General features: G+C 49.3%; 2 protein-coding genes across 4 annotated transcripts in view; one reads left to right on the top strand and one right to left on the bottom strand.

Annotated features, from left to right (window-relative positions):
• The first annotated feature begins 198 nt into the window (after positions 1-198).
• LOC135235024 (solute carrier family 41 member 3-like) lies at positions 199-12,796 on the top strand. Its single transcript, XM_064300222.1, has 10 exons — positions 199-474; positions 2,280-2,387; positions 3,036-3,107; positions 3,434-3,712; positions 4,625-4,784; positions 5,617-5,761; positions 6,787-6,866; positions 10,271-10,405; positions 10,820-10,968; positions 12,623-12,796. The coding sequence occupies exons 1-10, from the start codon at positions 280-282 to the stop codon at positions 12,794-12,796; spliced, it is 1,497 nt and encodes a 498-aa protein (XP_064156292.1). The 5' UTR covers positions 199-279.
• A 1,925-nt stretch (positions 12,797-14,721) lies between these two features.
• Positions 14,722-24,508, bottom strand: part of LOC135234654 (carbohydrate sulfotransferase 11-like) — a 37,144-nt gene continuing 27,357 nt past the window's right edge. For 2 of the 3 annotated variants that reach the window (XM_064299477.1, XM_064299474.1), the window contains exons 2-3: positions 22,105-22,178; positions 14,722-19,686 (exon numbers count right to left, since the gene is read on the bottom strand). In XM_064299477.1, the coding sequence (XP_064155547.1) occupies positions 18,841-19,686; positions 22,105-22,178 (920 nt within the window). In that variant the 3' untranslated portion in view covers positions 14,722-18,840. The remainder of the gene's footprint in view (positions 19,687-22,104; positions 22,179-24,508) is intronic. The other variant, XM_064299475.1, reaches the window with a different exon arrangement.

The following is a 24,508-nucleotide window of genomic DNA, read 5'->3' as shown; positions in this document are numbered from 1 at the left end:
TGACACTTTTCTTCTCTCTGCTTATTGGGTAGCATTTCTTTCTCAAGCGAACTTTGACCTCTGAGGACCGACAAGTAACTTTGGCACGACGACTGGCCCCAAAGGGGACTCCTTGACGTAGAGGGGGCGGGGCTCGGAAGAGGGCGGAGGCGGGGCTCGGGCGGGGGCGGAGGTGGGGCTCGGCGGGCTCGGAGGCGGGACTCGGAGGAGGCGGGGCTCAGAGTTGGACGCAGACTTTGCCAGGCCGGGGGCGGGGATGCCGCGGCGGTGACGGCGGCCATGGTGGTGACGCAGCTGCAGCTGGAGCTGTGCTACGAGGGGCGGAGGCTCCGGGGCTTCACCTGCAGGGTGACGCGCTCCGCCCACGGCCCCCTGCCCGAGAGCTCCTGGGGCATCGCCGCCCAGGTGCTGCTGCCCTACCTGGTGGCCGGCCTGGGCATGGTGGGCGCTGGCATCGTCATGGATACCATGCAAGTAGGGCTTCTGAGCGTCCATCTTGTTTAGATATGTGTGTGTGTGTGTTTAAATGTGTGTGTAAGTGTGTTTAAATATGTGTGTGTGTGTGTGTTTCTGTTAGTTTGTGCAAGTCTGCCAGTTTGTTTAAAATCAAAGTGTGCCAGTTTTTATGTAATCTCTTGTGTCAGACTCTAAAATGGTGCACACGCATGTGCACGCGTACAAGTATGTGTCTGACTGTGCACGTGTGTGTGTGTGTGCGTGGGTGTGAGTGTTTGTGTGTTTGAGCAGTCTCCTGATTTTGTCTGACTTCGTATACCTAAAAGACTCACAGCGAGGTGTTATTTCCTTACTGTCAGCCACTGCTGTTATGTGACATTGTGCACTGTCATGCAAGAGGCTGCACAGGAGCCAGTTCTTATCCAGTCAGAATTCAGTATGCTCTGGATGCTTAAGCCCCGCCCACAAAGGCAGGGCTGGACCCAGAAGCCCATCCCCCAGATTGCTATTCGTTCCTCGTCATTTTCACGGTCATTCTGTAATTTATCTGACAGCCATTTTTAAATGTAGTCAGAATGACCTACAATTAGCGTTTATAACGTGCACACGTTTAACCTTTAAGCTTACACGTGAGTGGAGAAACTGATGAAGGCCGGTTGCTGATTGCTCTGTCATTCAGAACTAATGAAGTCGTGGTCACTGGTTTTAGCAGATGTGCTTCTTGGGTTTTATGCTCACCTTTTGTTTTTTTGTTTTGTTTTTTGTGTTCGCATCTGGTCTGGGCCGGATGGTCCCTCCGGCATTCCTGTCAGAATGTTCCGGAGATGAAGGGCACTTGGTTGCGTGGGCGGGGTGGTTGGGGTGGGGGGGGGGGGGGAGGTCACTGCGGCAGGGTGTTTTGGAGTCGTGATTTAATTTGACGCGGATGTCGGGGCAGTGGCAGAGGGATAAAAGGAGGGTCAGGGCTTGGGGGGGGGGGGGGGGGAACTGGGCCTCCCCTCTCGGGACAGGAGCCCAGGAAGCGATGCAGCGCCTGACGGATTGGCTCAGGAGCGTTCGGTGAGCTTAAAAATAGAACGCCCCCCTCGCCTCCCCAGTACAGTACAGTGCATGCTCCAGAAGTGTTTTATTTATACGCGCTCTTATTTTTAGACCCGAGCCTGTGGTGGAAAGCATGTAAGAGCTCTTGGCTCTGGTTCAATCTAACCACAACGCGCCCCTCGGCGAGCGTCAGGTGCTTTTTCGCTGCTCGTGCAACTTTGTAAACTTGCTGACGTACACGGGGAGAATGAAATGATCAAAGTTCACAAGCGCACTCTTATGAGAGGACTGTGGGATTTCATTAACTCCAAAATGGCTGCTGTCGAAGCGGGTTATTGATCGAAGCTGGTGGGCGGTAGTATCAGTGCACAGAAGTTTGCCAGCTGGACCTCACCCCCAGTGCTCCTCCTGCCCTCTAGGGGCACTGTAGCCAAAACACGCACGTGACTCCTATTTCACACCCTGACGGCCACTAGGAATTTATTTGAAGTAGCCAAGGGAGGCTAGTTGAACCCATAGTAACTATTTAACTAATAAGGAGGCCACTCAAGGTCATAGTTTCCTCATGACTTATCCAAAGCTCAAACTTGATCTTGAGGCCGGGCCTGCACTTTACCTGTTGAGTGACTAGGGAGTCAGATGTCAAGGTCGTTTGAATAGATCATGCAGGAAACCGACGGCACATTCAGCTAACTTCACGAGATATCTCTTGAAGGGCATGGTTCTCTCTGACAGTTCCAATCTCTTTTATAGCGTTTTGTGACAGTGACTTGTGCTTTCAGCACTGGGAGGTCTTTAAGAAGATCACGGAGGTGTTCATCCTGGTGCCGGCCCTGGTAGGGCTGAAAGGGAACCTGGAGATGACCCTGGCATCACGGCTCTCCACCGCAGTGAGTATTAATACACCTGTACTAATGTGGCTCTGTACTGCACTGAGTATTAATACACCTGTACTAATGTGGCTCTGTACTACTGAGTTCAATCAACTGTTGTAATGTGGCTCTTCAGCACTGGGAGGTCTTTAATACAGGTGTTATCGGTGGCCTGTAGCTAACCTGAGATTACCCTGGCATGCGTTACGCAGTGAGTATTAATACACCTGTAGTAATGTGGCTCTGTACTACACTGAGTATTAATACACCTGTACTAATGTGGCTCTGTACTGCTGTGTGATGATAATGATTGTTTAGGAGGATGATTATGTTGGTAGTGATTAAGACATTTGTGGTAGTAGTGATTGTGATGGTAATGATTAGGATTGTAGTGGTGATTATGATGTCAGTTTTGATATTGGTAATTACGGGGATAATTAAGGTGGTTCTGATGATCGTGATATTGGTATTGATATTTGATTGTGATGATGTTGATGATGACAGTGGTAGTCAATGATAGTGGTGATTGTGATGATGCTGATGATGGTGGTGGTGATGATGAGGATGGCGGTGATTGTGATGATGGTGGTGATGATGATGAGTGTTCGCCTTAGATGCTGCAGTTGGTTGAATGTGTGTGTGTCTGAGCCCTTCTATCTCTCTCAGGCAAACACAGGTCAGATGGACGACCCTGGTCAGCAGTGGACGATGGTGTGCAGCAACCTGGCCCTTATTCAGGTAACTGCAATGCATTCTTTTACATAACATCGCGTCATTAAATTGCATAGCATTGTCTGTCTGATTAATGTCAGTAATAGTGCCGGACCTGGCTAATAATATTCCCATCCTTCCACACACACAGTCAGACTCACGCGCACACAGACACTCACACAAGCCCATACTGCAGACTCACACACACACACACACACACTCCCATAGACACACACACACTTTCTCTAGAGCTTGTGTACTGCGTAGGAGAGGACAGATTCTGAAGGAGAGATGACGCATTCTCAGCACCCCGTCTCCCCCCCCTCCCTCCCTCCCTCCCTCCCTCCCCACAGGTGCAGGCCACGGTGGTGGGGTTCCTGGCCGCCCTGGCAGCGGTGGGGCTGGGCGCGGTCTCCAGAGGGGGGGTGGAGCTGGACCAGGCCGCCGTGCTGTGCGCCAGCAGCGTGACCACAGCCTTCGTGGCGGCGCTGTCCTTAGGTGACCCTCCCGGCCTCCTCCGTTACCGTGACGGCGTTACCATCCCAACGGGCCGACGCGTGTCGCGGGGCAGCCGCCCGTCCTCCAGCGGCTCGCTAATCGGCACCACGGCGGCCCGCCGATGGCTAACCGAGGCCTGGCGGTAGAGACGAGGACCAGCTGTTGCCGAGCGGCCCTCCCGCTAGCGGGCCGGCGTCGTGCCGATTAGCAAACTGTTGACCGGCAGCCGGCTACGGCGGCGGCCCGACGGCGGCTGGCTCGCTCGCTGGGCCGAGCCCTGCCCTTCTCTCAGTCAGAGCTGGGAAGCGGTCCTTGAGAAGCGGCTGCTGAGTCACAGCCTGTTTGTCCAGTCACAGGCGGTTTCCTCATTCTCATTCGTCACGCTGTCGCCAGCTCGGCGGCAGGTGTTCCTGGCGGCCCGACGCCCGCCGCTCTCACATGCTAACCGGAGCGCGGCGGAGCCTCTCTGACTCACAGCCTCGCGCTGAAGGGCTAGCGCTAACGGCACGGGCCGCTCAGAGGACTTCAGGCAGGTCGTGCGCTGCAAGCATCGCCAGCTGCGGGCTGCTTTATCTCAGCTGTGCGGTTTTCCAAAGTCTGTTTCTGAATGCTTTAGCGTGGGTTATTGCTGGCCGTGTTTTCAAAGTCATTTCCTCTTGGCTTATATTATTTGCCTGACCCATCACCCTCATCACCAATACTCAGCAGGACCCCACAGAGACCCTGTTATATATTCATTAAGCACACTTTAATTTGCTGAGGCATACAATTAAATACAGCATGCTGTTCCTGCCAAGGTTATAGCAGCAGTGGTGTGTAAGGATACAGAGAATGTATCCCTGTGCTGTGTGCTGTCAGTATTCATTAGCGCATGTGCTAATCCATCTAACAGGCGCGCAGTCCATTTATTAATTAGGATGTTTAATGAGAAAGTTTAAAGGGCTGCTTAAGCGCTTTTCCACGTCTGGGCATGCCAAGCTAAGCTGCTCAAGCATTCGACTGCCCGCGGGTTTAACCAACCGCTGCGACAAGTCCCTCCGCAATAGGCTACTCGGTTCCATCCGACTCGGGTGGATCATCGGGGGTCTCCCCGGAAAGTGGGCATCAACCCCGACAACGTGGCCACGCCCATCGCCGCCAGCCTGGGGGACCTGATCACCCTGTCGCTGCTGGCCGGAGTCAGCAGCGCCCTCTACCAGTACAGAGGTGGGACTGCGGCGGAAACGCAGTGTGATGGAACAGTCAGGCTCTGCTAAACCAGAGATAGGTGGCGCTAGCATAATGCTGCCAGTCACACGATGATTCATACCGAACATGTTTTGCTACAGTGAGCAATATTCATTTGATTGATTCAGACATGTCAGTGATTGACAGGGCATTGTAGCTCCACCTGTTATGGAGTTAAGGACACCTCACTCCCTATACTGTGATGAATCCCTTTGGAAACCCTTTGGAAGGGTTAGTCCCAGGAGTGATGTATTGTTTTGTGAGCAGGAGCAAGAGGAGTATTAGACATAGGAAGAGTTAGCGCTTAAAAGTCGAGATGGGGGTCTGAGTTGCCCATTATTATGGGGGTTTTGTGGTAGTATTCCACATCGGTTGTAGCTCTACCTGCTATGGAGTTTATCAGATTCTTACATCTGTTTGCAATGTGAGACCAGCAGATGGCAGCAGGAACTCAGTCTCGGCTCCAAACCTGATCTTTAGTTTTAGTGCTAAAACTTGGCAGCATCAGGATTTTTTTTTACAGTGCATCCCTATGTACTTACAGAGGTTTTTACTGGGATTATTCACACATTACAAATTGGTGGGTTTGCAGAAGAGCCATTCTGATTTACAGTGGTATCTCTTGTATGTGTTTTAGAAGTGAGGTATCTCTGCTGTGTGTTTCAGAGGTGAGGTATCTCTGCTGTGTGTTTCAGAGGTGAGGTATCTCTGCTGTGTGTTTCAGAGGTGAGGTATCTCTGCTGTGTGTTTCAGAGGTGAGGTATCTCTGCTGTGTGTTTCAGAGGTGAGGTATCTCTGCTGTGTGTTTCAGACGTGTGGTACCTGTCCCCCCTGGTCTGCGCGCTCTTCTTGTGTCTGATCCCGTTCTGGGTGGTCATCGCCAGGCGCAGCCCGCAGATCCAGGTGGTTCTGAGGTCGGGGTGGCAGCCTGTCATCGTGGCCATGTTCATCAGCAGGTACCGGGATCGGGTCCCACGCTTTCAGTACAAAACCCTACAAAAAGGAGGGAAACGCTGTTTAACTGACAAAACAGAACGCTCTGCTTTTCCATATAAAACACTTCTCGATACCACAAAATATACTGCAGTGTATATAAGTATGTAAACTCTTCAAAACCTGACGACCTGCTGGGTGGCTCGTCTGGGATCATTCTGCATGACCGTGGTCTCGGATCAAATCCGGACCGTGCCGGTTCTGACTGTGGCTGAGGGGTGATGTGCAGTATCGCCCAGGGATAGGAGGGTTCGGTCGGGTAGGGGTCCGTGATCCGATGCTCTCTGGCGACCCCTGCTGGTCGGTCACGCGCCTGGGGTCTGCTTGCTGAAGCCGCAGGTGAAGTGTCTTCCTTCGCCTCAGCTCAGTGTGAGCTTGGCCGTGGGCTGCGGTGTGAAAAGAAGCAGCTGGCGACACCACGCGTCTCGGAGGGGAACCGTCTGCAGTCCGAAATCAGCCACGGGGATCGCCGCGTGAACACGGCTGTAAATAACTAACTGGACATTCTGAATTAGGGAGGAAGTTGGACACGGCAAAAAAAAACTGTAAAAGGAAAAAAACTGTGTGGAAAACAAAAGTTGCTAAAAAAAAAGTTTCCGTATAGAACAGCGCTTAACATGACCAAATGTACTGCACTTAATTTCAGTACATTGCAAAACATAATTTCAGTGCATTGTAGCACTGAACAGAGCTTCACATTACAAAGTGTGTGTGTTATATCAGTAAGGTGGGGGTGTGTGTAGGGCATTTTTAAAGTCTGGGGGACTAGGGGCCGAACTGAGACTGTGCTCCTGTGGAGTTCACGCCCTCCCCACCCTTTACCCCACCCTGTCTGAGTAGTTCCTCACACCTCAAAATCTGCTTCCATTTCATCTCAAAGTTGAGAGGACAGCACGCGTAGTTTGCACCGGAACATGTTTGGTCTTGCGTGACGGGTGTTTGTGAAGGTCTGTGAACTGATAACCACGCGTGTGTTTCCCGTCCTCAGCATCGGAGGCCTCATTCTGGACAGGACGGTGAGCGACCCCAAATTCGAGGGCATGGCCGTGTTCACCCCCGTTATTAACGGTAAGAGGACACGCCCCCGCACCGCCATTTACGGTCAGAGGACACACCCTCTACTGTGCCCGTTTCACAGGGAGTGTCCAGTCTTCCTGTGCTTGGAAATATTTGCATCCTGGAGAATCATGAAACGTCACAGGGAGTCATCAGAAATCCCACACGCATAAATGTTTAGTGTAAAACCAATTCTGATAGTGTGCATGGCCCATACTGGACTCAGAAACTGTTAAAGCTTATGCAACACCAAGAAAGAGTAGCAAGCACAGATTGTAGTAGCCTTTGTAGTAGTCATATTGGTAGTATTAGCATTTAGTTGTAGTAATAGTAGTAGTAGCCTTAGTAGTAGCCTTTGTAGTACTACTAATATTGGTAGTACTAGGCTTACGACTGACAGGAAAGTTCGTATTATACAGTTAAATGGCATTAATAAATACTGAGGACCCTGGACATTCACCAAAACATTAAAAACACGGAACAAGAGCAAATCGTTCAGTAAGAGCTGCATTTATGAGGGGAAATGGGCACTCCTAACCTCTCACTGATAACCCCCTGTGGTGTCGACAGCACAGTGTTTCAGAGACAGCAGCCTGCTAGGTACCCTTTAAGAAGAACACCACGGGCTCTGGAGCAAGCGGTGCACGGCATGCTGGGTAAACCGAGCGGTCGCGTGCGGGGACGCGGGCTAATCGGGTCCCTGCGTCCTGTTACTCGTCTGTAGTGCCCTTCCTGCGTGCTGTCAGACACGCCACCGCACAGGATGTCAAAGACAGATGTTTGCCAACGGCTGAAGTATCGCTGGCGTGCCTTTTCTGTCACGGCTCTTTGAAAGATGTTTTTCCCGTCAAGGTTGCAGCTGAGCCCAGTCTTGGCAGTTTTAGACAACGAAACTTTCTGATACAGAGCTCAAGTGATATCTTTATTTTTTTTTTGTTTTAATTTCTTTTGGCTTGGCGAGTTTTCCTGTAAGATTCCTCCGTGTATTATATTAAGACGCAAGCGCATGTTTTGGTTCTCTGGAAGGAATTTATACGTAAAGTTCATCTTTCAAAAACGATGAGCTTTCATATGGTTCTCTTTAAGCAAAGAAAATTTCGGAGTAGGATTATGTTTTGTTTTGTTGGCATTGGAAGATATGAAACGATAGAGCGCTTCTAATTGGTATCAGACGAGGGCGGGCGGTCCAGTTGGCTTCGAGCGGCTTTCGCCGTTCTTGCCGGGGCAGAATCGGCGGCAGAAGTCTCGATTTCATTCGGGCGAATTTCAGGGCAACGGGATAAACCCGTCAGGCGAAGGAGGAGGTTCAAAGCGTGGCCTCGAATCCTTTCTAGAAAAATCCGGAGGGATGCTACACATGTACCTCCTGTGCCACTTATGTTACATGTACCTCCATCCAGCACTTATTGTGCCTTGCATTATTGTCTTGATATTGTAGCTTGTAATGCCTTCCAGTTTGACTTAGGTTAGGTCAGAGTAATGTTCACTGTGAACTGGTCTTAATGTGTTCGTGGCCATGAATAACTGTTACATAATAAGTAGTGTACCTTACCGGGCCTGTGTTTTGTAGTTGTTCCAAAGACCTTCGGTATGCCCTTATTGTACGTCGCTTTGGATAAAACCGTCTGCCCAATAAATGCAATGTAATGTAATATTATCGGTGACGTGCAGGCTAGGGGTCGTGACCCTGAACCAGAAGGTCGACTATGACAGCGCTCTCCTACCCCGAAGCAAGGAAATTTAACTCGAGCGTCGTCAGTTGAATTTTTCCCGGGGATGAGGTGCAACGGGTGAGCGTGTCGACCGCGGGTTCGACCGCGGGTTCACCGCGCGATTACCTCGTTCCGCTTTCAAATTAATTTCGCTTCCTCATCTATATTTATGAAGGAGAGCCCATGAAAGAACTCATAATTACATGCCTAGGATAATAGATAATTTATGAATTCCTTTAATGCTCCGCGGTAGTGTGGGTGAATGGAGGTTTCTTCGCAGTGAGTCATTATGTATGAATTTTTCAGAAAGTGCCTAGCGGGGGACGAGGGAGAGGGGGGGCTTAGATATTATAGAACGCTTGGCGTTATATGATCTCGCCTGCTGGAAAATATCATTTTAAAATGTTAATGAGTGTGACTCGTGTCCTGAGGATCGGGGGCAGGGGTGGTACGCGAGCTGCAGATGTTTGGCGGGATGAGGGTCTCCGCTAGGCGCAAGCAGTAAATGCTGACTCTCCCAGCCGTGCCGGCTTATTGGACGGAAGCCCGGGTGGGAGGAGCCGGGGGACTGGATCCCCCCTCGCTCCGTGTGGCCTGGGTCCAGGCCTGCTCCCACCCACCCCGTGCCGAGTGGGGGACGGCTCCCGCCACGCTGGCCCGGCCTGGCCTGCTCTGGGGACCCGTGCGCTGGGAAATGGGCCGGTAGCCAGGAGGGTGTGGGTTCCAATCCTGGGTTAGGGTCAGATGAGGGTGCTGTTTGAGTCCCTGGTTAAAATGCAGCCTGGAGCTCCAGAACTAAGCTCCTCAAAACTGCATTATACGGAACTGTACAATTTGGCCTTCTCAAATTCCTGTTGGCTGTCACCTCAGCTGTAACCGGCTTAGCCCATTTTATTTGCTGTGACAGATCCCTTGTAGCATTTCTGCTACATTCCATTCTACCGCTACTTTACACCAGGCCGGCCAGTGGAGGATGGACTCCCCAACTATAGCCGGGTTCCTCTCGAGATTTCTTCCCACTGGGGAGTTTTTTCTCGCCACCATTTGAGGGTTCTCCCCCCACTGGGAGTTTTTTTTTTACCTCATGTGCTTGCTATTCGGGGGTTCAGGCCTGTGCCAGGATGATGCAGGATTGAATAAAAGGCAAACGTCATTGATTCAAAACCAGGGTTAGGCTTGTAGCCAGAAAGGTGACGGTTTGAATCCCTGGTGTTGTCGAGCAAGGTGCCAAGCCTTAACTACGCCAGCTCATGCCAAGCTGCATAAGCCAACTTTGTGTAAGACAAACCGCAAACTGGGTACAGTTAGCTTCCCTGGATAATAGTGTCTGCTCAGCAGAATTACCTATCAAATGGGTGTAGGTCGGATGTTGATGAGTACTGTACACGGTTTACTGCTCTGTTGAGTGGGTAAAGAGACTGAAGGAAGTCTTTGAGGACCGTTTTATGTCATTACACGCAGATGTTTTCAGTTTACTGATTATAGCTCAGCTTGGGCTCTTGCATTACATTTACATGACATATTTACATAGCTACATATTTAGCGGACGCTCTCATCCGGAGCAACTTACAATGAAAGAGAACAGACTGAAAATGAGACGCCCTGTCTCTCTCCCTCCCTTATCTCTCCCTCCCTCTCTGTCTTTCTCTTTCCCCCTCCCCGCCACCTCTCCCTCCACTACGTGTCTCTCTCTCTCTCTCTCAGGAGTGGGCGGTAACCTGGTGGCTATCCAGGCCAGTCGGATCTCCACTTACCTGCATTCCTGGAGCATTCCGGGGGTGCTTCCGCACAAGATGAGGCAGCACTGGCCCAACCCCTGCGTCACCTTCTTCTCTGCAGGTGGGGCCTGTGCAATGACAGCCCAGCCGAAGGGTTAATTCTCTGATTGGTTATTCTTTGTAGTTCCTGGTATTCATACTTCCTGTGTTCTCAAGTCATCCCGTTATATTACTGGCATCATTCAGGATCCACAGAGCCGCAGGATGGGCTGGTCTCGGCTGTCACTCAGAGTGTAACTGACCAATTAAAAGCAGCTAGCAGTTAGCGCACCGCACCTAGTTTCTTCGTTATGAACTGGTTAGTGAGAACAAAAACCAAGCAGGTGTGCAGTTTACCTTGGTTGCATTTACAAGCCAAGGCCCCAAACAATGGCCCCGCCCCTAGTCCTTCGGTGTGTCTGTGATTGGTCAGGGGTCAGACCTAGGGGCCCGCCTTGTTACCGACAAACTCCCCCCCCCCAACCTCCCTCAACAGGGGTCAACTCCAAGTCGGCCAGGGTGCTGTTCCTGCTGGTGTGCCCGGGTCACCTGGTGTTCCTCTACGCCATCCACCTGCTCCAGGGCGGTCACGCCGCCATCACCCTCACCTTCGTCTGCTGCTACCTGTGCGCGGCCCTGCTCCAGGTACGCTCCCATCCCCTCTCTTTTTAACCACGCCTCGGTGCTGCCACCCGCTGGTCAGACTGTGCCATGGCATGGGGAGGGGCCTGTGGGGACTGTCTTGATTGCTCTGCAGGGAGCACTGCTTACCAACGCTTCAATCAAACCCTAATTAGTTTTGCTGTTGGGGGCCCTGTCAAATGTTTTTTTTATTGGAAGTAGCAGGGATTTAGACTCTGTGCTCGGGGATAATTAATATTTACACTCTGTGCTGGGGAATATTTGGACTCTGTGCTGGGGGATATTTGGACTGTTGGGGGATGTACAGACTCTGCTGGTGGATGGATAGACTCTGTGCTGGGGGACATATAGACTCTGTGCTGGGGGATATTTAGACTCTGTGCTGGGGGACATATAGACTCTGTGCTATTGAATATTTAGACCGTGCTGGGGGACATATAGACTCTGTGTTGTCGAATATTTAGACTGTGCTGGGGTATGTATAGAGTCTGTGCTGGGGGATATTTAGACTCTGTGCTGGGGGATGCATAGACTCGGTGCTGGGGGATGTATATATCCTGTGCTGGGGGATATTTAGGCCCTGTGTTGAGGGATATTTAGACCCTGTGCTGGGGGATGTATAGACTCTGTGCTGGGGATATTTAGACCCTGTGCTGGGGGATGTATAGACCCTGTGTTGGGGGATATTTAGGCCCTGTGCTGGGGGATGTATAGACCCTGTGTTGGGGGATATTTAGGCCCTGTGCTGGGGGATGTATAGACCCTGTGTTGGGGGATGTATAGATCCTGTGCTGGGGGATGTATAGATCCTGTGCTGGGGGATGTATAGACTCTGTGCTGTTGAATATTTAGACTGTGCTGGGGTATGTATAGACTCTGTGCTGGGGGATGTATAGACCCTGTGTTGGGGGATATTTAGACTGTGCTGGGGGATGTATAGACTCTGTGCTGTTGAATATTTAGACTGTGCTGGGGTATGTATAGACTCTGTGCTGGGGGATATTTAGACCCTGTGCTGGGGGATGCATAGACTCTGTGCTGGGGGATATTTAGACTGTGCTGGGGGATTTATAGACTCTGTGCTGGGGGATATTTAGACTGTGCTGGGGGATGTATAGACTCTGTGTTGGGGGATATTTAGACTGTGCTGGGGGATGTATAGACCCTGTGTTGGGGGATATTTAGACTGTGCTGGGGGATGTATAGACTCTGTGCTGGGGGATATTTAGACTGTGCTGGGGGATGTATAGACTCTGTGTTGGGGGATATTTAGACTGTGCTGGGGGATGTATAGACCTCTGCAGTCTCACTGAGGGGGCAGAGCTCGGGTGACTCAGCAGTTTGAAAATAAACTGCAGAGCGAGACGGTCTGATTACAGGGCAGCTGTGACTCATCGTCCTGCGGGCACAGCTCCCACACGCCATATCAAAGCAGCGAGTCCATCCGTCTGTCCATCACGGCCGTGCACAATGTCATTATGCCATACAGCAGGCCACATTTTTACCTAAAACGTCTTCTCTAAATGTTAAAAGTAGCACTTTGTTACCTAGCGACGGGCTTGGGGAGCTGGGTGTCTCTGTACTGCACTGTCAGCGGACGGAACCACGTGGTCGTGAGGTCTAAGAGTTGCGGCGGTGCCGTTTTTTTTTCCCCCAGGTCGGGATCTTGCTGTACGTGGCCGACCTCATCGTGCGGCTGATGTGGAGGCGGAGCCTGGACCCCGACAACTTCTCCATCCCGTACCTGACGGCGCTGGGGGACCTGCTGGGGACGGGGTTCCTGGCCATCTGCTTCCACCTGGTCACGCTGGCCGAGGGGGCGGGGCTGTGAGGAGCCGCCACGCGTCCTCGGCCCTGCCCCGCCCCGCCCACTCCCGGTTTCCTGCTCCAAACCTCAGAGGCGGCGGGAGGGCGGGGCTGCCTGGTGCATCTCCACCCCAGACACGGAGCGGCAGAGACCTCACTCGAATGCGCTCTGCCCTTCATCAACAAGTTCACTTGCGTGGGGGGGGGCACGACCTCTGACCCTTCTGGACCCCTTAACCTGCGACCATTTGCAGCGGTCACATATCCACATGCTGTTCATCTGCCCTCTGCTGCTGAAGGGGTGTGGCACATGCACACACACACACACAAACACACACGCTCACACATGCACAGACACTTATATACAAACACATGCACATGCACACACACACGCACAAAAACTCACATGCATGCACGCTCACAAACGCACACACGCTCACGCATGCACGCACTTACACACACGCACACATATATACATTGCTAATCCGGGACCGGACACAGACTCTTGCGTACCTGAGCGGGGATCCTGAAGACCACGGCCAAATCTACATCCTCATTCTGCCTTTAGCTGGAGAAGTTAGGCTTCATAATGCAAGCGCTGGTAACAACCCCCCCCCCCCCCCCCCTGAAAACACACCTGATTGGCAGATGTTTGGCCTTACCCTGGGTGATACATATGTCTTATATTTTCATACATTGCTCATTTAGAGAGCATAGTATAGCGTATTTGGTGAAGCAGTTTCGCTAAACTGGCGGTAGGGGGCGCGCTGCAGTTTTCTCACCTGGGATTTGTATCTGGAACCTTGCTCACAAGCCACACTGCTACTGAACTGTCTGTGACACTCACCTGGAGGGAGGGAGGAGGACAGAGACTGAAAATGAGAGGGAGGGGTGGGGGCAGCGAGAGGAGGGGGCGGGAGAGAGTTTTAAACTGAGAATGTGAGGGAGGGGGGTGGGGTGGGGAGGGGTGGTGGGGGAGAGACGGAGAGAGCGTTTGGGAACAGATGCCAGCTCAGACTTTCACATCGCCAGACTCAGGCTTCGTGTGGCTCTCATTCCGCGTAGTTTTTCAACGAGGCTTTCCGTCACAAAATAAGTCTTATCGTATGCAGCAGAGACACAAAGTTAGAAAATCGCATTTCTGTATTAAAAGTCTTTTTTTGTCCGTAGGGAAGCAGGTAGTGTATTCAACCTGCCGTATACTGAAACTCCTCACTCTCTCACGTTTGTTGTCTACCCACAGCGATCGATGCACGCCACACAGTGGTAGTGCTGTACACGCACAGTAATTTCCCTGAGGAAATGATTTGACGAATGGGAGCTCTCGTCCATATAACAATACTAGGAGATGATACTTAGTAGTAATACTGAGTAGAATAATCGAAAAGGTTGTGGTGTTAGTTACTTTTACTTGAACGACTGGACAAAAGTAGGTCCGGACAGCTTATGTTTTCAGTGTTAATTGTGCCGACGTCCATCCAGAAGTTGCGCTCATGAATTTGCTTCATTGCGTGTCTTAAGTTTTGCCTCCATTTTGTTCAGTCTTGTATTTACTGCCTCTGATGTTTTACGTGCCATCTGTGAGAAACCTTTGTGTATGTGGTCATAAGAGTAGCCTGCACACACACTGTAGACAAAGGAAACACAATTTACCTGTGACGTACAGCGCAGTTAGTCTTAATTCACACTAAAAGCAGTTGAGATATTTGTCAAAATAAAATATTTATCTTGTATCTATTAACGTTGTTCTAAGTATATTTTTGAAGTCATTAACTGGAATGTAATAAACAGAGATATAACTATGTGTCTACTGTATATTGAAATGTAGACAATATTAGAGCTGTTTTCTGCCAAATCAATACAGTTACACACTGGAAAATACAAATAAAAAAATAAGTTTATATCTGATAGTGGAAGCAAACATCCAAGAACTCACACCGTCAGTCAAAATAATGACATCTCCATACCTTGTTTTATTTTTATTTGAAACGACTATCAATGGTACCATTGTGTCCTGTAATCCGCAGAATGTTACTCACACACTTGCAGTACGGAACACTAATAAATATCACTCACATGCCAAAAGATCTTACACAAAGAGCAACTTTACTCCAACAAATTCTCGTTTAAATATTTCCCTGCTGGGTTCAAGGGACCTTTTCAACGATGTGAACACATACATGCTGATTATGAAGAAAAGTAGAACCAAGCGTCAATGTGTTCGCTGTACCACAAACTGTCGGATCAAAGTTATTTTTACAAAATGAGCTGTGTTTGACCTCAGGAGCCCGAAGTCTCACTCAGAGTACAATTTCAGTTAACTCAACATAATGTGCAGAGAGAGAGAGAGAAACGCACTGACAGATTTGCTCAGTTACCCCACACCTGGGGCAGCTCACGGGCCTAAATCTTAAATGAGCTAAACCCGAAGGTCGTGCCGAACCACAGACACAATGTGGCTGCGTTCATCTTCGCCAAACTGCGAGGCAGGAAGTAGACCTTGTGATTGTAAGAGCGGTTCCTATTCAAACATCACAGAATACTCCCCACTGAGGTGGCCACTTATTTTGAGGCTGCGATCACAGATATTATTTCTGAAGGCAATTCCAAAAAACCTTCCGCCAGTCAAAATAGCTCAAACTGAGACTCAGTGAAGGAGTTTGTATTTAAATAGAAGTATATTATTACCTTATGAGGAATACGATGTAATGGTAATGTAAGGGCTTTTCTTACTTTTGAATTGGCTGTACCATATGGATGAGATTCACTTGAGGCCTTGATCTAAGCGAAGAAGGATTCTCCAACCGCAAATCTGAGCGAACGGTTTGGCGCGTTCCTCTCGGAACTGCAGTGTCAACGATCGCTCTTTGATCCTCAGCAGAGTCGGCTCGCGTCCGCCAAGCCGCTGCTGAAATGCTGGAAGTCGGCTTCGCTCTTTCTAGCGCACGCTGCCTCTGTTTTCACAGTTTCTTGGTATAAAGGTGCGGTGCACGTGCGTTCAGGCGCGAGCCGTAGAGGGTGCAAATTCTCTCAAACAGAGCTGCGCTGAACCATGTGACGTGACATCGGCCACCATGCGACTCGGTTGTTGATTGAGCGTAAACTTTTAGAAACCTGCATAGGAACACGAAGACGATACAAAACAACTGACGCAACGACATCGTGAGTTCCCCCGAAAACGACACGCAGCAGGACTTCTGGGAGGCGGTGGCTCCTCGATGTTGTAAAACGTCCTCTCTCGGGCGACTGGCCGTCTAACGATAAAAACGCGCCGTGGAAAACGCTAGAAAGTCGTCTCGGAAATCCTGGCTCCACGGGGACTGGGCCTGCAGGTAACGGGCGGGTGTTCACAACCTCAGCCGGTCACGCGGAAATGGAAGGTGAAGGACAGCGGCTCTGCAGACGACTCTGAGGATGCCGTTGAGAGTCCAGTCCGCGTCGCTGAACTGTCCGCCAGTGACATCACAGATCCGGCGTGATGTCCTGTTGAGCCGACGAGGGGACCTGAACCATGACACGGATCTGACTGTAAAAGCCTTCACATTTTCACATGAAATCACACCGCGTCTTGTAATCACAAATTTTAGCGTACCATTAAATTGTACTTTCTGAGGACACCTGAAATTATGCACGTAGACATACAGGTTACATGAATTAAGTTTCCCAGAAAATGGACAGTATCTGTGAGTGTGGTTTGCACCTTGCTCCTATTCTTTTCCTTGGCTACACTGAAAGTGAACGGGCACACTTTCCTGAAGAGTCAGCTCTTGTTTTATCTTGTAAGACACATAATCTGACAAACATTGCCATTTGTTATAATGAACTGAACAATAATAATCCTGTCTTTTGTCATGCTTGCATCATTTTAACCAAACCAGCCATCAGTAACTCATTCTGCTCTTGGAAAAGGCAACATTAGGGAGTGCACCTCCACGTCTTTGTACTCTGTGTTTACACACATTATGTAGTCAGCCTGTTATTAAGCTAATGACCAGTTCTCAGTCAGACATCACAGAGAAGCCTTTGTGAGTGTGTGTGTGTGTGTACGTGTGTGCGCGCGCATGTATGTCTGTGCTGTTTGTTTCAATGAAAGGGGAACTGAAAAAGACAAAAGAAGCCTGAATGTTGAGTATTGGGCAAGCCTAAATGCTACAGGGGAAATATTATGTAAATGGATTCGACCTTTAAATAACCATAAGCCAACTGCAGTGTCATGGCTAGATATTAGCTAGTAAGCCTACTGGCTAGAATGCACTGGCTTTAAGAGACAAACCTGTATACTGCCTGACTGAAATTAAACTGAAATTAAGGTTTATGGCGGTAGACTAACGTGGCAGTACCAATTATCCTCCTGGAGCTGGAGACGGTTTGGCGACTGAAACAACGCCATAGTTTCTTTCACGTACACACATCAAGCGTTTGCTTCGTACGGTGCCCGCCGCATATTACTGAACAGTTTGGCTGCCCTTGCCAAGCTAAAGGAAAAATTCACCCCAAAATGGAAGCCAGAAAAATATATTGTGGTCTGTGGACAGTAAAAATGCTAACATCTATGATACGGGTAATGCCCTACCTCATACTACTGCCTCTACAAGGTAGGCAGGTTACTCCTGATTATGTAGTTGGGGGAAAAAACTGTTCCTGATTAATGTGAGAGGTGCATGTACATCAGGACTCAATGTCTTGGCAACTTACTGTACTTGCAATTTCACAATCGGCTATCTTCGCGTGTGTGCGTACTCTGTGAAGCTGGCGAGTCCCTGGGTTCTGTTCAATCGCTTATTTTATCTGTCATTGTCTCCTTGATCCTCGAAGGACCTGGAAATTTGTCATGGTCCACTATCTTCGAGGACATTCCAACCCGTTCAGTGCTCCTTGAAGGAGCTAGGAGGAAGGAGCTTGGAGGCTCCTGAAAGATGCATGAGCAAGGAAACACGAGTGCTTCTTTTGCGGAAGTATTTGATCAGAACACTCAACATATAAATGACCGACTTGTGGATCCACCTCTCCCCATCTGGAATCTGTAACTGACGTGACTTCAAACTGAAGCTTGATTGAACAAGGATGTTCTATTTGCCTAACACACGTTTCCTCAATTCCTCCATGCTCGCGTCCTTTCCTTGCGTCCTCCAATGGCTGGAGCAAAGGAAGCAAGGAAAGGACACGAGGAAAGGATGAAAAATCAGCAATTGGAAAGAGCCCCCTATCTTTTAAACGAGTTTCCTTTGCACCCATAGTGCCTTGAAAAGTCTTTGTCTTGGACATCAATGAGATGTTTGCAAAATGCCAAATTTAAAGCTTGTAAAAATAAATTTGGCTATATTTGGTATACATTGCAACCACAGTAAACATAAGTAACAATGAATGCTGTGGTGTGAAATATTTCCTTTCACTCTAGTTTAAGAGTACCAGTGCCCTCAAACCCACAATTCACATAAACACTCATTTAGGAAAAGATAAATCCATTGATATGAAACAGGCGTCGACGCCAGATGGAGAGGCTCAGTTTGCTGGTGTGTAAACGGTTGGATTTCCACACTGTCTTTAGTTCTCCCAAACAGAAGGTTCAAATGCAGTTTGATTGAATTAACCCTTTCAGCGTACAGTACATTTCACGCAGAAAGGATCGTGAGGATGACGTTGTTCGTCGCGGTTTCCCTGTGTAACTCCGAACGTGGCTCGTCAGAAAGCGCCGCGGCCCAAGTCCTTAGCACAACCTACTGCACAGCGTCCGTCAGCAGGATTATGACTTCTATCACAGTTTGTCTGGAGACAAGAACAGGAAGTTTCAACCTTCGGGCCCACTTCAAATCATTAGTGGCTGAATACTTCATAAGTGTTTCCCAGTTAAGGCATCGTTACTAACAACACGCACACGTACACACACACCTAGTCACACACACACATGCATGTACCTAAACCTATGTTCTCACACATACGCATTTACCGAAACCTATCTACTCACACACGCATACACCCCTATAAACACCCCAAAATCGTACACACAATCGTACACACACCCAAACACAACATGTAACGGTAATATGAAACACACAATTCAAACTCCCCTCATCTGATCCTCAGGTAGGCCGGTACGGAGTAGTTGAAGAGCAGGAAGTCCATTCTGTAGAGGTTGTAGAGCTTCCTCTGGTAGAAGGGGCTGATGTCGTCGAAGAACTTGGCGGCCATGTCGCCCGTGGTGCGGGCGCTCTTCCCGGAGGCGGGGAAGCGCACCTCGGGCTCGGCGCCGGCCAGCCGCAGGACGTAGCTGGAGTCCTGCTCCAGCGTCTCGTACTTGCCCACCAGGTCGTAGTGGATGAGGCAGGGGTGGCAGAGGGCGTGCACCCGCTCCCAGTGCTCGTTGAAGGGCTCCTCGCGCTGGGTGCGCGGGTCCACCAGGTAGTACACGAACTCCCGGAAGGAGACGTCGTCGCCGCGGTCCAGGGCCTCGGGCCGAGGGTCGGGCCGGTGGCGGCGCACGATCTTGGTGCCGTAGCGCTTGTGGAAGGCCGTGTTGTAGCTGCGGGTGAACTTGTTGCGGTAGGCCGAGACCAGCCGCTCGAGCGGCTCCCGCACGAAGACGAACTTCAGGTAGGTGCGGAGGCGCCGGTTGATCTCGGCCGTCGAGTACTCGGAGAGCGAGCGGAGGCGGCCGGGCACGTGCGCCTCGTGGGCGGGGATCTGGAGGGGGTCGCCGTAGCGCCCGCCGCCCGTCAGCACCATCAGCACGCGCTTCCAGTTGGTGCAGGCCACCTTGGGCACGTAGCAGTAGAGGAGCCGGTGCTGGTCGTCCACGATCAGGTGCTTGAGGTCCTCCGGGATCAGGACGCGCCGCTTCCTGGTGTGGGCGTGGCACTCCTCCTCCAAGAGCTCCCGCCGACGCTGGTGCAGCACGTGCACGGGAGAGAGCTCCAGCTGCCAGGGGGAGGAGTCAGAGGAGTGGGAGGGGAGGAGTCAGGGGGTGGAGCGGGCGAGGCAAAGAGGAGGAGCTGTTATTATTTTGCTCAAAAGTTTGTAGAAAAAAAATTGTTTTCAACTTTCGCCAGCATCCTCAAAAATTGTCAAAATAATGTTTTTTGACCAAGTTTTACTGGCTGTATTTAGATAATTGTAAGAAAGAAACCGAAAGTATGCCTCAATATAATACTCTTTACTGTAATAGCAGCTTATACAAAAAAGCAGCCCAAAGTGCTTCACACACATAGAAATGAAAACTACGATGAAAACAAATCCAATAAAAACTGTTAGAATAAAATAGTCAAATAAGTGCTGATTAAACACAAGATACGTCACAAAAAGGATCTAAAAGTGAGGCTTTTTTTTACATCAAGAGATAATTTTGGGACAACTTAAGCAGAGAAACAAAAAATAAAGGGGGCAAAACAATAAAATATTAGCAATATGAAGTTAACCTTAAAATATGAGCCTGCTTCAATCATTTTCCATTGTTGGTGCCTCCCTGATATGCAATGGAAAAGTTTAAGGGATTCAAAATTCAAAGCTGCCTCCCTAATTGACACGTGGAACACAAAGCCAGCTGGAAATGGAGGACCTAAGGCTGAGCTGTGCTGGTATCTACGCAGTATATTACAAATGTATGTTGGCACTGAGCCCGTCCATGCTACAAAAAAAACAGTAAAATTGCTTCAACATCACACATAAATTTGCCTGCCAAAAAATGCTACAATACGATGCATTGAGCTATAGGACAGCTGGTTAGCTTCAGACAGGTATGTGTTCCTGACACGCCCATCTAAGAGATTCCATGTAGGGAGGGGGGAGGGGGGGGGGGCTTTTGGGTAACACAAACCAAAAGCCTTTAAAAGCAAATGAAAACGTCTTTATAGTTCCTTGGCCCTTTTCCAGCCCCTCTCTTTGTCTCATGTGCATGGAGGAGCTGAAAAATTGTTTTTTCTGCCTCGCTGAGAGGAATTAAAATGAGCAGCTTTCTCACACAACACCCTATTTACACAGGCGGTCAGGCTGTAAGTAGGTTATGTTGCCACTATTGTGGCCATTGTTGTATATAATAACTATAATATAACTGATTGTTCTGCATGTTTTGACAATATTTACAGAAAGACAATAAAACGTTCTGCATTTGAATTTGACAGGGGAGTAAGAGAGAATGAGAGTTTTGAGGGAGGGGTGGAAGGAAGAAAAAGAGCAGGGAGGGAGAGTAAATGGAAAAAGAAATGATGTCAGATTGCATTCACACACACTGAGGATTCAGGTTTCCTCGGGCATAGGTTTAAAATAAGCAAATGTTTTAATAAAAGCTTCGGAATGATCGCCCCATTCAAACAAAGGAGCTAAAGCCATTCACATTGCTTTCAAAGACTTTTAGATGTCTGGCTGTGAGACAGGAGAGAAGCAATGCCTTGGGGTGGCAGAGAGAGGTCTGTTTGGCCAATGGGATCACAGAAAGAGGTATTTTTGGCCAATGGGGTCGCAGAGAGAGTTCCGTCCAGTGTGGTGGCAAACAGAAGTCTGTCTGGCCAATGGGGTGGCAGAACAAAAGAACTAAATGGCCCCTTTGCAACACCATTAAACGTTTACTCTGAACTCATTTTGGCTAACATCTTCTTTTGACCACCTCAGGCTGCATTCATTCGGTATTCTGGGACTGAAGTCACAGAAACTTTTAAATTCATAATTTAAATAATGAGCACTTTGTCACAAATGGACAGAGGTGTGAGGGGATTCATTGCCACAGGATCAGTCCCGAATGCCACAGTGCGGTCGTCACACTTTTTTCTTCCAGAAATTGTTTTCCCCTCATTAATGCTAAAGACACATGCAGGGTTACTGAGCAAAAACAGAACCAGACATTCAATAACACTGGCCTCATTAGAGTCTGCAGAAATTAAAAGGGCATCTGACCAAACTTTTCCACAGAGAACTTACAGCTGAAAAGTGTGATCGGCTCTGCCCAAATCAGTGTTTTACAAGGACAGACTGTTAAAACGGACTAGAGAGCAATGAATCTAAAATAAACGTTCTTTATGTTTTTTAAAGAAACAGTTTTTTTTATTAATTTGTTTACTCTCTCCCAATAAATCAGCCAGTACTTTTGGTGGAAGTATCCTGTGGTGTCTGTTCATAGAATTTTCAGTTTCTCTATCTATTTTCTGAACAGATTTTCAGCCCCTTTAAAAGTCAACCTCTGTTACTGTTTTAGCTGCAAAATATTGAACCTAAAACTGACTGAGTATCTGGATAGTAGATAGAATATCTATGGTTGCAGTCCCTCTCTGTGAAGCACCCTGGGATACGAAAGTGAGGTGGCCGGTGAACTGTGGGGGCTGCAGGGGGTGCTGTGGAGTGGGTCACCTGGTCACTGTCGTACAGGGCCTGCAGGGGGCTCCTCCCAGGCCTCCTGCCCTCTCTGCCGTCCTGATCCGCAGCTGGAAACACACAAACACACAGTCACACGCACGCACACGAACGCACGCACGCACGCGTGCACACGCACACACGCACACACGCACACAGACACACAGACACACACACACACGCACAGATATTGATGAAATGTATCAACACAAACCCGCCATCATTGTCTAAGCGGCTACAACCAACTTAACCAACTTGGTCTTAGTTAAGACCACTGAGGCAACCAGCCCGAGAGCATCATCAGAGTGTCATCAGAGCGTCATCACAATGTCATCACAGCCGCATCAGAGTGTCATCAGAGCGTCATCACAATGTCATCACAGCCGCATCAGAGTGTCATCAGAGTGTCATCACAGTGTCATCAGAGCCACATCAGAGCGTCATCACAGTGTCATCACAGCCGCATCAGAGCGTCATCACAGTGTCATCACAGCCGCATCAGAGCCTCATCAGAGCCGCATCAGAGTGTCATCAGAGCGTCATCACAGTGTCATCACAGCCGCATCAGAGTGTCATCACAATGTCATCACAGCCGCATCAGAGCACGCACACAGGAGGGCAGCAAAGCAGCCCCTGTTAAAACATCTGGCGGGGTCCACGCTCAAGACAATCCCCCAGATCCGACTCTCCCATCCCCTGCTCCTCGGGAGACGGAACAAAGAGAACACTCTGTACTGTTCCAAAGCCCCGTCTAGCGGCCCCCCTCCCCTCCACAGCCCTGCAGGCCTGCATGAGGTCTGTGGTGCGGAGTGACACATGATTAGATTAGCACATATGCCAGCAGAGAGAGATACAGAGACGGAGAGAGAGAGAGGTGGAAAGGGGGTAGAGTGGGGGGGGCGGGGGGTAGGGAAGAGAAATTGTAAGAGATGGGGAAGATAAACAGGGAAAGAAGCAGAGAGGGAGGGGAGACAGGAGAGTAAGAGAGAGAAATGAGTGAGACCAGTGAAACGTTTTTAAAAAATTGTTAGTTGTCAACATGGGTTTCATATTTAGTGTTGTGATATAAAAAGTAGCTATCAGTTATTTATTACCCCAAAGCAAATTATTTCGTAGTTTAATGTGTACATTTTGTAGTTTAATTAGGTAAAGCTTGGTCAATATATTCATACTTAATACCAATAAAGCATTCTTGAACTGAGATAAGTCACACACAAACACACACATGCACCTCTCCTGCACACGTGCACAAACACACACACACTCGCATGCACACGCACTTGCTCACCCACCAGCAGTACAGTGTAGTAGTATTCATCTAACAGTGCACCCTTATGAAGAGGTGAGATCAAACTTCAGCCTGGCTAAAAATACTGTAACCACAGGAGCAACAGTCCAGGAACCATCAAACACATCCAGAATAAGGCATGCACGGACATGCCTGGGAAATAAACAAACATACAAGCGATTATGTGCACAACACACACTGCACAGAGCTGAGCTCTTCAGATTCACACAGTGCAGGCGTACAAGGAAAACTGGCAAAATATCACTGTTTAACTCCTTCCTGTTGCTTTGAAACTTATTAGCAACAGTGCCTTGCTATATTCCACATACAAATCTGCTTTTGATTGGTCCAAAGATATCACATGTGTGCCCCCAGGCCCAATCGTGCATGAAATATTCAGGCTACAATTATCACAGTACAGTCCCTTGCTTATTTGCTTAAGTTTATAGCAGCTGGCACTGCTGCAATTGTATTCCTTTTGTGAAGCTTTTGATTAAAATGATTAAACTCATATTTTTCTCACAATTGAAAAATCCAGTCCAGCTAGCAAATACTCCCTCCAAAAAGAATGCAGCCAGCCTCTTCTTGCCCCCACCCCACCAGACCCTCTACCCTGTCTATCAGATGGAGGACTGCACGTCTTACGCATCCCACGATGGGCAGATCATAGGGGCCTCTTGTTGGGCATGGCCTGGGTGTACCCTAGTGGCAGAAACCACCCTCCTGACTGACAGTAAGGGCAGACTCTGCTTTCCTTTGCCCTGTAGGATCTAACCCAGCAGTTGGCACTAGCGGTCAGGATTAAACTCCAGACCACGGTCTTTTAGACGGCGATCAGCACTTTAGATGTGGAAGCCACACAGTCTTTAATCTAATCCTGACAGCCACCGCTGACTGTGGCCTATGAGAACACAGTATTCTCCGAAGCAGATCAAAGACAATATATTGACAAGATGCACAACTAACCCTGTCTGTCTCATGCCGTGCGTAGCTTTATTGACTTCGGGGAAGACCGGGATGTACCGAGACAGGAAGCCAATGAGAATCGAGGGAGGTGACCCCCCCCTACATGGGCCGCTGAGTGTAAGGCATCTCCTGGAAGACTTCAGTCTT

The sequence above is a fragment of the Anguilla rostrata genome, chromosome 11, assembly GCF_018555375.3.
Source record: "Anguilla rostrata isolate EN2019 chromosome 11, ASM1855537v3, whole genome shotgun sequence".
Lineage (NCBI taxonomy): Eukaryota > Metazoa > Chordata > Actinopteri > Anguilliformes > Anguillidae > Anguilla > Anguilla rostrata.
Note: the sequence above shows the minus strand (reverse complement) of the source record. Positions and strands in the feature narration are given on the sequence as shown.

Coding starts and splice junctions, on each gene's coding strand:
- LOC135235024 (XM_064300222.1), top strand. CDS start 280: ATGGTGGTGACGCAGCTGCAGCTGGAGCTGTGCTACGAGGGGCGGAGG. Junction 6,867..10,270: donor GTTCACCCCCGTTATTAACG/GTAAGAGGACAC, acceptor TCTCTCTCTCAG/GAGTGGGCGGTAACCTGGTG. Junction 10,406..10,819: donor CGTCACCTTCTTCTCTGCAG/GTGGGGCCTGTG, acceptor CTCCCTCAACAG/GGGTCAACTCCAAGTCGGCC.